General features: G+C 42.1%; 1 protein-coding gene across 1 annotated transcript in view; it reads right to left on the minus strand.

Annotated features, from left to right (window-relative positions):
• Positions 1–10,967, minus strand: part of LOC124623176 — a 360,877-nt gene extending 349,910 nt beyond the window's left edge. Inside the window, exon 1 of the mRNA XM_047148981.1 lies at positions 10,826–10,967. Within this exon, the coding sequence (XP_047004937.1) occupies positions 10,826–10,867 (42 nt within the window). The 5' untranslated portion in view covers positions 10,868–10,967. The remainder of the gene's footprint in view (positions 1–10,825) is intronic.
• Positions 10,968–14,562: the final 3,595 nt, after the last annotated feature.

Here is a 14,562-nt window from a genome sequence, read left to right on the forward strand (position 1 = left end):
GAGGATATAAAATGTAGACTGGCAATGGCAAGGAAAGCCTTTCTGAAGAAGAGAAATTTGTTAATATCGAGTATAAATTTAAGTGTCAGGAAGTCGTTTCTGAAAGTATTTGTATGGAGTGTAGCCATGTATGGAAGTGAAACATGGACGATATCTAGTTTGGACAAGAAGAGAATAGAAGCTTTCGAAATGTGGTGCTACAGAAGAATGCTGAAGATTAGATAGGTAGATCATATAACTAATGAGGAGGTATTGAATAGGATTGGGGAGAAGAGAAGTGTGTGGCACAACTTCACTAGAAGAAGGGATCGGTTGGTAGGACATGTTCTGAGGCATCAAGGAATCACCAATTTAGTATTGGAGGGCAGCGTGGAGGGTAAAAATCGTAGAGGGAGACCAAGAGATGAATTCACTAAACAGATACAGAAGGATGTAGGTTGCAGTAGGTACTGGGAGATGAAGAAGCTTGCACAGGATAGAGTAGCATGGAGAGCTGCATCAAACCAGTCTCAGGACTGAAGACCACAACAACAACAACAACAGATGCGAGGCAACTACTTTGTTGACGCTTTTCGACTGCACTCATCTTAAGGATATCTGGAGAAGGTTGCAAAAATCAGGAGTAGCACAGAGATAGTAGCTAAAAGACAAACAATACAATGAAGAGTGCATGAAAAACGCGTACCGAGTCAGGGAGAAGAATGTCATGCAGGCAGTATGGGATCATGTGTGCCGCGCGGGATTAGCCGAGCGGTCTCAGGTGCTGCAGTCATGGACTGTGCGGCTGGTCCCGGCGGAGGTTCGAGTCGTACCTCGGGCATGGGTGTGTGTGTGTTTGTCCTTGGGATAATTTAGGTTAAGCAGTGTATAAGCTTAGGGACTGATGACCTTAGCAGTTAAGTCCCATAAGATTTCACACACATTTGAACATTTTTTTGGACCATGTGAATATGATAGATTTAAAACGTAAGTAGGTGCACAAGGCACGCATAACGCCTGAGATGACAAAATAGCCAGTAGATGGCGCTAGTGGTATCATATCGTAGCACTGGACGCCTCAAAAAAATTTAATTTATAACAAACGGAAGACGACAAGAATGCCTGTACAAATGATAAACGAGAACAACACAAATAAAAGGTAAAAAATATACTAAAATGACAGTGCTCAGATAATATGTCCTCACTTTCAGTTACATATACTGTATGGTTTTAGCAATGGTGCAAATCACAGGCTACTTAGGGTGTCTAATTTCGTAATCTAATTCCCGGATTCGCCATTAACTATTTACCAACTTCCAGCATTAATTACAATATTGCGTGTGTTTCTGTATTACAGTAAACGTAACGGAACAATGCAGCACTTCACGCATAAATTGCACGAGACACTAAAAACGTACCGGAAAATGGGAATGACTTTCGGAAACGCGGAGTGCGAGAAATAAATGAAAAGAAAACCCTGACTGGCACAGAAAAAGCTATTTTATATTTAAAAAAAAGTTGTTTTTATTATAGCTGGACTCACCGACGTTTACCATTTGTAATGGATAAAGTTTGAGAAAAGAACACTATCTTCTTGTAAATGGTTATTCGCTTTTACGAGGCTATGCTGAAAAGTAACGCCTTCAAATTTTTTATGTGAAAATTTTTACAGCTTTTTAAATAAAATAAATGTTATTACCATTCTACATCTTTATTCTTCATGTCTATATTTTTATTTCACAACATAGTCATCCTAACCGGCCGCCGTGGCCGAGCGGTTCTAGGCGCCTCAGTCTGGAACCGCGCGACTGCTACGGTCGCAGGTTCGAATCCTGCCTCGGGCATGGATGTGTGTGATGTACTTAGGTTTAAGTAGTTCTAAGTTCTAGGGGACTGATGACCTCAGATGTTAAGTCCCATAGTGGTCAGAGCCATTTGAACCATAGTCACCCTGGCGACGAACACATTTCTCCCATCGAGAGACCAGCTTGTTGATACTGTTACTATAGAATATTTGTTGACGAACCCACACCTCACCCCAACTTGCACCGCTTCGTCACTGTCAAAGTGAAGTCCGAGAACGCGTTCTTTAAGTTCTGGAAACAGACGAAGATCGGACGGGGCCAAGTCGGGACTGTGTGGAAGATGATTACAGGATGCTGTTTCTCAAGCACCGATGTAATTGCGGTACACACTGACATGTTACACACCACAATCGGGAGCCCTCTAGCGACAGATGGCTGCATATATGTAGACACGAGGAACATAGATGTATAGTGTCAATAACGTTTGTTTTATTTAAAAAGCTTTAAGAATTATCAAATAAAAAATTCGGAGGCATTACTTTACAATTACGTGTCCAAAAATACCGACAAGCTGAGATTGATTTTGATCTTAGTTTGATTTTTTCGCAACCCTTGGGAGCAGATACAGATGTTTTATAACTTTTCTCTGTAAAGTCCAATACGGACGAGTTTAAACTGGACCGTTCGTCTGATAACGATTAGAATCATCCAGAAGACCTTAGTCGGAACGGGGGTAGGTTACAACTAATTTTATTTTTGTCTAGTAAATGTTGTCCATTGGTCCAGGCAAACGAATGTGTATGTGTTCAACATCTATCACAAAATTATATCAATATTTATTACTTTTGTTTCCCTATTCGAAGATAGAGCTGTGTGTTTGAGATCTAGGGTCATTATAGAGTCCGAATACTTCTAGCCAAATCTCAGAAAACTGGAAATGGAGTTCCTGATTTGAAATATATAAAAGGATAATACTAGTTCTAGTATTTTCCCTACAACCAAGAGTAACCTCCAGAAAACCTTCGTCTGAACCAGGAATTTGAACTACTTTAATTTTTGTGACAATACGCCTCAGAGAAAAATCTGAATGCCTAATGTCTGTAAGGGAATCTAATAAAGTATATAACATGGTATGGTCGATAACTTGCTCAACATATAAGGCTGTAGACACATGCAAAGACAAGAAAGTGTCACTCAATGATGTTTCGGGAGTGTAAAATGGTTCAAATGGCTCTGAGCACTATGGGACTTAACTTCTGACGTCATCAGTCCCCTAGAACTTAGAACTACAACCTAAGGACATCACACACATCCATGGCTGAGGCAGGATTCGAACCTGCGACCGTAGCGGTCGCGCGGTTCCAGACTGTAGCGCCTACAACCGCTCGGCCACCTCGGCCGGCTCGGGAATGCAGCCAATTGTCATTTTGTATCACGTACGATATTGCAACTCAGCACCCCCACACCTCTTCATGTGAGCCGTCGAAGACTGATCTCGGCTGTTAGGTTGAGAAATTTATTGGTGTATCGCGCATACGTCAAGATCGTAATTGCGAGATCGTTCTTTCACACTCAGCATGCAGCGTCTTCGACGGCGGTAAGGCGAACTCAGATGTGCGGCGGGTTGCCGCTCGCTATCACTCTAGGCGTACACTGTCGTCAATGAGGGCAAATCGTGGAAGCAGTGGCTTTCCGTGTCTTCTCTCTTAGACCACGCATGTCCGGCCCGTGACCCTGTTTCAACCCGGCCCGTGGTTCGTGAAACAGCAGGACGCTCGCACTGCACTCCAGCCGTGACACGTTTCCGGAATTCGCCACCCTGTTATCATTTCTCCAGTTTGGCGTCTGTATAATACAGCCACTATATGATAAGTTCAAGCGATTTAGACTGTTAAACGTTTTAAAATGAACAAATATATAATGGCATCATTTGTTTAGTGTTACAGAAACAACCCTTGCCTATGCGAACAGTCGTCGAAAGTATTTTTGGACAACTATTAAAAAAATGATTGCTAATAGTGCTTGTGGATAGTAAAACACCAAAAATTCAAAAACTCTAAGGACATTTCTATGGCCGGAAATCGCAAAATTACTCCTAATTGCTTGTTGACTGGGACTGACTGTCTCATTGCCGTATTTTGTTTTTCTGTTCGTCCTGGTATAAACATTAGTAAATTACTCTTATCCACTTTGGACGTATTAGAACACTGTAACAGTTGCCACTGAAAGTAATTTGTTATGAATAAGCTGCAACCAATTACCTTTATAGCAGTTTATTTTTCAATGATGACATCTTTAGATGCTTGACACTTCGTCTTCAGATGTTTATTTACGTGTCGTGAACATTGTTTCTTTACTAAAGGTGTTGCGGAATTTTGCAATGGAAGTTTTTAAGACATCTACCACAAAATGTTGTAAGTAAAGAACGAATGTTCACGACACTTAAGTAAATGTAAGCATTTGAGGATGGGGTGAGCACAAAATGAATGAACTCTCAAAACAGTAAGTTTTGAGGCATACTTTGTTGGCGAGGCGTGTCGGGAAAGGGGTGCCATTGACGTCGGTGCGTCACATCGTAAAAATTAACGTCATGGTCATTATAGTATTGAGGATGTGAATCAAGCCTGCGGTCACCAAAGTTTGCTCACGACTGCCTTAGACCATTCATGATACAGACTACGCATGACATTATTATAATGAAACAAACATCTCTATCACTAGTGACAGGCGAATTTGGACTACTGCTCAATAATAATAGCATTTCTGGTAAAGGTTTCTTTACTGTGGTTAAATCTTGTGCAGTGTTTGGTTGCAGGTAAAGTAGTTTTAAAAAAAGAATACAGTTGTGTACACATTTTTCCAGATTAAGTCATTGAGTTTACAGGCCGAAGGTGAGGAGTGATACCGTTGTCTAGCAGGAGAGAATGGTCTGCTATTAGAGAGTATTTATTTGTGTTTAATTCGAATTAAGTGTATAGGGTCATTACACTTATGTATTTCGCAATAATACGCTGGTTCTTTATTTAAATTATGATGAATGACGAACATTTTAAGACAACAGAAAATTAATATGTAACTCATTACAAGAATATTCTCTGTAACCAACGTTTTCTAATATATTATTTTTATCATTTTGATACTGTTTCGGTATCTGTATGGGATCAAGCAAAAGTCAATGAAACGTAAAAGCTTATTGTCTGTAAAAACTGGAAATTATGGAACATATGCCATTTCTTATACAAACGTCAAAAAACGTTTCACAAGTTTTGTTGAGGAGTCGTCAGAAAACTAAATACTTCCTGACAAACTGACATTTTGTCTTCTGTTCGTTGCCCTTTCCACGTGGCCAAATGTAAAAAGGATAACCATAGCAGAAGTATTTGGAATTTCGAAGAAATGAGATTAAGTGTACTACTACTATATATCAAGTCGATCAATTGTTAAAATCAGTACTTGATTTCAGCTATACACGAGAAAAACTGAAACTTTTGGCTCCACTTTGCGTAGTGCGTAATGTTAGAAACTCGACTTTTAGCCTCCCGTCACGAGACTTAGATGTTGGTTTCAAATCTTAACACGGCGGAGACAGAGCCGTGTGCGCTCCTCATGCACCTGTGGTCTAACCGTTACCCAACTAATAGCCGCTGTCCCAGTAGTATGGATCGTCCAGGCATCATAGCAGAACGCTGCGTAGAACAACAATGGTGCACTCACCTTTCGAACTTGACCAAATCTACCATTGCTGAGCGTTGTGTATTTACCACCAATAAAATGGAATACGAAAAACAACAATTTTGGGCTACTGCTATTTCATTTAGGGATTCTATTATTAAAGTCCGTGGTGGAAAATCTTATTGACCGGGACGGGGCTATGAATTGCGTTTCTCGCATTGAATCCCATTATTTCCAGCATTTGTTCTAAGACAAGAAAGTACACCTAGAGCCACGGGGAGCGGCAACCCACCGCATAGCCGATTTTCGCATTTCCGCTAGTGAATTGTGAGACGTAGGTAGCTAATATCAGTGAACGTTTTGGGTTCGACGAATGACATCTCCCTTCTCCAGCTGCTCAGAGTGGTATAAGAAGCAGACGATACGGCACTCACCTGCAGGCTCAGACGACCAGTAGCAACAAAAGGCTCTACGATGCATGCCGAGCAGGGTTCCCCAAATTGTATTCCGTGGAACAGTGGTGGAAGTGAGTACGTGCTCCGCGAAAACAAGGTGTTTTTTTGACATTTTGACGGTACTACTTGTATTTCTAAAATTTTATTATGATTTCCGTGTCATTGCTTGCGATTTAAAAGTGTAGAAATCACTGAATAAGATAACTTTTTTCATATTTTTTAAAAATTATTATCGTTCAAAATAAACAAGGTGTTCCATCAAAGTACTAGGATTCTGAAAGTGTTCAGAATCCTGTTCAGAAGAACAAGTGTTCAGAAGTGTTCTGAAAGTCAGAGGAAAAGTTTAGAAACCCCTGGTTTAGAGATACCGCAAAATGGACGAGGTGGCTCAGTCGTCAGAACACTGGATTCGCATTAGGGTGGACGATGGTTCAAATCCGCGTCCTGTCATTCAGATTTAGCTTTTCCACGATTCCGCTTTGAAACATTTTGGAACATATACTGTTTCGAACACTATGAATTACCTTTAAGAGAACGGTCTATAGACACGTAGTGAACACGGATTTAGAAAACATCGTTCTTGTGAAACACAACTAGCTCTTTACTCACACGAAATTTGAGTACTATTGATAAGGGATTTCAAATTGATTCCGTATTTCTAGTTTTCCAGAAGGGTTTTGACCCTGTACCCCTCAAGCGGCTTGTAATTAAATTGCATGCTTACGGAATATCCTCTTAGTTATGTGACTGTATTTGTTATTTCAAGTCAGAGAGGTCGTAGTTCCCAGTAACTGACGGAAAGTCATGGAGTAAAACAGAAGTGATTTATGGTGTTCCCATAGGTAGTGTTATAGGCCCTCCGTTGTTTCTTATCTATATAAACGATTTAGGAGACAATCTGAGCAGCAATCTTAGATTCTTTGCAGATGATGCTGTCGTTTAATGTCTAGTAAAGTCATAAGAAGATCAGAACCAATTACAAAACGATTTAAATAAAATATCTGTATGATGCGAAAATTGTCAATAATGAAAAGTGTGAGGTCATTCACATGACTGCTAGAAGGAATCCGATAAATCAACCAAATCTAAATGCCGTAAGTGCAACTAAATTCTTAGGAATTACTATTAGGAACAACTTAAACTGGGAAGAATACATAGGAAATTGTGGGGAAGATGAACCGAAGACTGCGTTTTATTGGCAGAATACTTAGAAGACGCAACATATCTACTAAAGGGACTGCTTTCACTACGTTTGTGCGTCCTCTTTTGGAGTACCGTTGCGCGGTGTGGTTCAAATGGCTCTGAGCACTATGGGACTTAACTTCTGTGGTCATCAATCCCCTAACTAACCTAAGGACGTCACACACATCCATGCCCGAGGCAGGATTCGAACCTGCGACCGTAGCAGTCGCGCTGTTCCAGACTGTAGCGCCTAGAACCGCTCGGCCACCAAGGCCGGCGCGCGGTGTGGGATCCGTACCAGACAGGATTAACGGAATGCATCGAGAAAGTACAAAGAAAAGAATATTATCGAGAGGAGAGAGTGTCACGGACATGATACAGAATTAGGAGAGAACATTATTAAAACAAAGACGTTTGTTATTGCGGCGTGACCTAATCACTAATTTTCAATCACCACTTTCTCCTACGAATGCGAAAATATTTTGTTGACGCCGATCTACATAGGCAGAAATGATCATTATAATAAAATGAGGGATATGAGAGCTCGCACGGAAATATGTACGTGTTCGTTTTTCTCCGCGCGCTGTTCGGGAATGGAATAATAGATAATTATTGTGAAGGTGGATCGATTAACCCTCTGCCAGGCACTTAAATGTGATTTGCAGAGTATCCACGTATATACAAGAAGAGATTGCGGCTGATTTCATTCCCCTAAAGAACAGCTTGTGTTGTCTTTCTAATGACCTCGTCATCGACGGTGCATTTAATCTTGCTTCCAATTAGCCCTATTCAGAAGAAGCTGACAGCCGACATGAGTCTACGACGGTTCAGCTGCATACGGCATCTGTTTAGTTAAAATATCATTCGTCGCTGTAAACGACGGCCAGCTGTACTCTCGAAACATAATCGAAAAATCAGTACGCCGAGAAAATTTCAAAATTCGCACCAGAAAGACTTGGGATACGAAAGATCAAGTTATACTGAATCGGAGTCTCCTGCGTACAGCAGTGGCGATGAAGCGACCGACTCCGCTGTTGAGCTGGCGCCTGGTTGCGAGGCGGGGAGCCCGTTTCCCTGATGCTCTATTTAGATGGGAGCGAGTCACGCTGTCTGCAGTGCGATGGGAGCAGACGGGCAGATACAAGGAGCGGGTTTGTCCCACTTGCTTTCGCCGACCCTGAAGGCAGGCATTTATATTCCCGCTTCTGCCAACTTTCTAGATATTGGCAGGGATACTCCGATTGGAGGCCTCAACAGTGCTGGATGAGTACGTGCGAGAACTAGAACAGGTGCGCCTAGATTTTGTACAGAAATCAGAACTCACGTACATACTTCTCTTCTCCGTCACTGGGACACGCATTGAAGTCGATGTGGCGCTACGTTTCAAACACGTGAGGAAACCATTCTTTTCTTTTTTAGGGTTCCGCACCCCAATCACTAAAAACGGAACCCTCATAGGATCACTTTGTTATCCGTCTGGTGTCTGTCTGTCCGGTTGCTGAAAACCACCTTTCTCAGCAACGGGTAGTCGTATCGAGTTGAAATTCATACCACACACGGATGTCTACAGCCCCTAGGCGATGACAGAAACTGACGCTTCTAAGCCAAAGATACGGTGATTTATTTCAAACTCACTCATCAAAACCCATAGGGTACTTCCTATTGACCTGCAGGAAGCAAGATTGCATGACACAATCAAAGAAATAAAACCGAAATTGTTAATTTGTACTCATATCAAACGAAAAAAAAATTGTTTGTCATTTCGTATCCGACTGCTAAAGAAGCAAATGTCAAATTGGCCTGTAGGGCGAGTGATATAATAACTAAGGCAGTAAAAAGGAAAGCCCATAATGATGAGATGTCAATTTGGAGATCTATAAACAAAAAACTCGAGGATGAGGAAGCCCTTGTTACTCGCGCAGATAAAGGGAACTCAGCCGTTATTATATATCGACAAGTATATGTGGATAAGGTCCTGTCATTCTTCGAAGAGAATAACACTCATCTAATAGATCACGATCCATCGGTGACTTACGCGAGGGAACTTAAAGTTTGTCTTGAAGGATGTTTATTTATCATTCCCTCTAACAAGTTGCTAAGAATGCGTGTCATGAATCTTAAAATTCCTGCATTGAGGGCCCAAATTAAGACTCATAAGGAAGGTTTCCCTATCCGCCCGGTTAATTAATGCAAGAGGGAATATAGGTGAATCTGCGGAAAGATTTCTTCTGCAGATCCCGAAAAAAGAAGTTGTTTTCGAGCAGACAAGTCGAGAAGAACTGGTTACGTTGTTACATGACCAAGTCTTCCCGAAAGGCTGTCGTCTGTTATCCCTTGAGATAAAGAATTTATACACAAATGTGCCGATAGAAGAAACCATTATGATTATTCAGGAGAATCTCTTTCATAATAAGCGATTGATAACGTAAGAAATTACTGAGGTTACCTCTCTTCTTCGAATTCTTACGGCATATAATTTTTTCTCGTTTAATGACAACATGTACAGTCAGAGAGATGGCCTGGCTATGGGCAGCGTTTCGGCTGGTTTCTTGGCTAATGTTTTCGTTAACTACATTGAGCTCGAGGTGTTTAAACGCAAGTCCTATTTTTGCCAAAAAATTCTATTTTATCGGCGTTATGTTGACGACATTCTAATCGTGTTTAATGGCGATGAATCAGAAATTTCGGGTTTAGTTGATGAATTTAATGTCCTTCACCCAAAGATGATTTTCACACATGAGGATATGAATACTGACAGAGTCCTTAATTACCTAGATCTGCGGTTACAGCTACGTGATAAAGTTTCTACGGATATTTTTAGGAAACCCACGACTACAGATGCTATTATTCATGCGTTCTCCTGCTATCCTCGCCAGCATATAATTAGTTTTTTCAGAGCTATGATCACGCGTTTATGCGAATTGCCATTATCTGAAGACGCCGTTAATAGAGAACTTGACACTCTAAAGTATATCGCCCATAATAATGGTTACAGTGTTCCGCTTGTTGAAAAGTTATACCACGACAAAATAACAATGCCTGTTCGGAGTACACCCAATGCAGCTCCTGTCGAGGAGCCCAATTACATTTCTTTGTCATTTATGGGCAACTTTAGTTTTGAACTGGCAAAACTTTTTCGGGGAGTGGGCTCTCGTATATGCCAATCTTCAGTCTATGTACATACATAATGAATCACCTAAAAAGAACAACCATTTGGCATCGGGGGTATATCTGCTGGAGTGTCGCGATTGTAATGTAGGATATGACGGACAAATAGGCAAAATCTTTAAAATTAGATTACAAGAACATCTCCTCAACAGATGGGGACAGATAAAACAGAACTCTGCCTTTGCTCAACACCTTAAAGCCAGTGGCCATAGTCCTCCGCAAGCACAAAATCCTAAGATTTTGCATTTAGCGCAAAAGAATAAGAAGTTATACATTTTGGAAGAAATTGAAATATTTAGGTATATGGAGGACGAAGATGTGTCCCTTCTTAACGACCAAATATTTGGCGCTAATCACCTGAGATGCATTTTGAGGCGGTTCGCAGCTACTGCGCTAGATATAACTGCCAAAATTACGATTCTGAGACATAAGCGAAGGTAACGAAAGTATCCTAGGAATCACGGACTGACAAAAGATTCGCAGCGTTTCCCAGGATGGAACGCACAATGCACGCCTGATTACGCTGCGCGGACGTGACTCGTGAGCCAGGAGCGCGGCACGTACCTTGACGAGCTGCTGTATGGAGAGGGAGGAGGCGCTGCGCATGTCCTCGCACGAGCTGTGGTGCTCGGCAGTGAACACCGAGTCGTGCGACACGCTGAGCCCGGCCGCGCCCAGCGGGCCGCCGCCCACGCCGCCCGGCGCGCCGGCGCCGCTCCTGCAACAGACGCCGCCACCTGCTGTCACCGCCGCACCTCGTCATACGATCAAGCCTAAAGCTCATTAGGAATCCTCCGATACCTGCGGGTATCGATCACTTAATTTATAAACAACAATAATTGATTTCTGTGTAAACCATATATTACGTTCATTGGATATGAAATGAACAATTCTGTTGTTGTTGTTGTTGTGGTCTTCAGTCCAGAGACGTTTGATGCAGCTCTCCATGTTACTCTATCCTGTGCAAGCTTCTTCATCTCCCAGTACCTACTGCAGCCTACATCCTTCTGAATCTGTTTAGCATATTCATCTCTTGGTCTCCCTCTACGATTTTTACCCTCCACGCTGCCCTCCAATACTAAATTTGTGATCCCTTGATGCCTCAGAACATGTCCTACCAACCGGTCCCTTCTTCTTGTCAAATTGTGCCACAAACTCCTCTTATCCCCAATTCTATTCAATACCTCTTCATTAGTTACGTGATCTACCCATCTAATCTTCAGCATTCTTCTGTAGCAACACATTTCAAAACTTCTATTCTTTTCTCGTCCAAACTATTTATCGTCCATGTTTCACTTCCATACATGGCTACACTCCATACAAATACCTTCAGAAACGACTTCCTGACACTTAAATTTATACTCGATATTAACAAATTTCTCTTCTTCACAAACGCTTTCCTTGCCATTGCCAGTCTACATTTTATATCCTCTCTACTTCGACCATCATCAGTTATTTTGCTCCCCAAATAGCAAAACTCCTTTACTACTTTAAGTGTCTCATTTCCTAATCTAATTCCCACAGTATCACCCGACTTAATTCGACTACATTCCATTATTCTTGTTTTGCTTTTGTTGATGTTCATCTTATATCCTCCTTTCAAGACACTATCCATTCCGTTCAACTGTTCTTCCAAGTCCTTTGTTGTCTCTGACAGAATTACAATGTCATCGGCGAACCTTAAAATTTTTATTTCTTCTCCATGGATTTTAATACCTACACCGAATTTTTCCTTTGTTTCCTTTACTGCTCGCCTAATAAACAGGTTGAATAACATCGGGGAGAGGCTAGAACCCTGTCCCACTCCCTTCCCAACCAATGCTTCCCTTTCATGCCCTCGACGTGTTGCCATCTGGTTTCTGTACAAATTGTAAATAGCCTTTCGCTCCCTGTACTTTTTCCTGCCACCTTTAGAATTTGAAAGAGAGTATTCCAGTCAACATTGTCAAAAGCTAAGTCTACAAATGCTAGAAATGTAGGTTTGCCTTTCCTTAATCTTTCTTCTAAGATAAGTCGTAAGGTCAGTATTGCCTCACGTGTTCCAATATTTCTTCGGAATCCAAACTGATCTTCCCCGAGGTCGGCTTTACCAGTTTTTCCGTTCGTCTGTAAAGAATTCTGTTGTTAATTAACAAAAAAACATAAATACCTTAATGTTAAAAGTAACTTTAAATACACTCTAAGGAATTATCTGTATAGGACAGATGTTTTGTTGAAGAGAAAGAGCTTCATAAATTGAGGAAGTCAATAACGCATTCGTACACATCTGGGTCTTACGCAAGCAGTTTTTCGGTCTGGCATTGATTGATAGAGTTGCTAGGTGTCGTGCCAACTTCTGTCTACCTGGTGGGTTAGATTGCCAAAATCCCGAACTGGTTGGATGGCCCTGCCCGTACCCCCCATAACGTTCTCATTTGGGGAGACATCCGGCGACCTTGCTGTCCAAGTTAGGGTACCCCAGTTTGGTATCCCACAGCCGTCCACGGTGTCTTCCGACTGATCTTCGGCCTGGACTCTCACCGACTGAAGTAGCATTGTCTACAGTGATGAGTCCCACTTCGAACTGAGCCCCGATGACCACCGAAGACATGTCTGGAGACTCCCGGACACCGATACGATGCCTACTCGGCTGTCGTCAGTCGTAGGACCAGACAGAATAGAGTAAAAGAGTGATGGTCTGGACTGCCATTTCATTTCATAGCACGACCCACTGGTTGTCCCCGGCACCCTTACAGCGCAGCGGTACGTCGACGATATTCTACACCTCGTTTTATTGCCCATCAGGACACGCCATCTTGGGCTACATTTTTGCAAGATAATGCCCGCCAGAATTTCTACTGCGTTCCTTCGTACGTCCCAAACACTACCTTGGCCAGAAATGTCGCTAGATCTTCCCTCTACTGACAAAGCTGGAGAATTGTGAGCAGAGCCCTCCGACGATCTTGGGATTTTGACGATCTAAAGCGTGATTTGGGCAGCATTTCCATTATATTTCTCAGGAGAACATCCAACAACTCCGACAATCAACGCCAAGCCGAATAACTGCTTGCATACGGGCCGGAGATGGACCAACGCGATATTGACTTGCTCAGTTTGTGAAGAGATGTGGTATTAGTGACCCATGTGGAGTCTGTTATACGAGGGAGACATGTTTGTGCAGTCATAGAGAGCTAAGCACCAGATTTTATAATTAACCAGTATGGGTATGATTACATTGAATTTTGCGCAGAATGACAAATATCTTTAAATTTCATAGTTCTGGAAATATAATTCCGATTGAAAGAGCATGTCACAATCTACATACAGACATACATACAGACTCTGCATCCCACCTTACGGTACATGGCGGAGGGTATCTTTCACCACTGCTGCCAAATTCCTTTACTGTTCCACTGAAGTGATGGGAGAAAGATGATTCCGAAGCAGCCCTAATTCTTCTGATTTTGCCTTCCCAGTCATTACTCGGGATGTACGTTACTATCATCAGAATCATTGTGTGGTCAATTGCTTTCTCGAAAGTGTCTTGCGAAAAGAACCTCTTCTCCCCTACAGGAATTCTCATTTGGGTTCACGGAGAATTTCCGTAGTATTTGCGAGTTAATCGGAGCTACCGGTAACAAATCTAGCAGCACACCTCTCGATAGCTTCGATGTCTTCCCTTTATCTGACCTGGTGGAGATCCCGAACATCAGAGCAGTAGCCGAGTATCGTTCGCATAAGTATTATGTACGCGGTCTCCTTTAAAAGACGAGCTACGCTTTCCTAGAATTCTCCCTATTAACTGAAGTCTATCATTCGCCTTTCCTAAAACTGACCTTACAAGCTCGTTCTCTACATCGCGTTAGGAGGGTTGTCATAGATAATCGTATTCAATCGACGTGGCTGTGTCAAGAAGCACATCACAAATACCGTATTTCAACAATAGAGGATATCTCAGCTACTCATCTGCATGACGTTACAGTTTTCCACATTTAGTGCAATCCGCCATCCATCACACAAACAGAAATTCTGTCTAAGTAGTTGTGTAACATCCCACAGCCACTCCACGACAACACTTTCGCGTACACTTAATCGTCATCACCGTATTCGCCAAATCGTGTATGCATGTGGAGAACACGAGCGGTCCTATGACAGTTGCGTGGGACACTCCTGAGAATATCATTGTGTCCGATAAACACTCGCCGTCCACTCAACGTAGTGGGCTTTATTACCTGCGAAGTCTTCGGGACACTCACATATCTGAGAATCCATTCCATACGCTCATACTTTTGTTGTTATATGTGTGGCATCGTGCGAAACTC

This window comes from Schistocerca americana, chromosome 7 (assembly GCF_021461395.2).
Source record: "Schistocerca americana isolate TAMUIC-IGC-003095 chromosome 7, iqSchAmer2.1, whole genome shotgun sequence".
Lineage (NCBI taxonomy): Eukaryota > Metazoa > Arthropoda > Insecta > Orthoptera > Acrididae > Schistocerca > Schistocerca americana.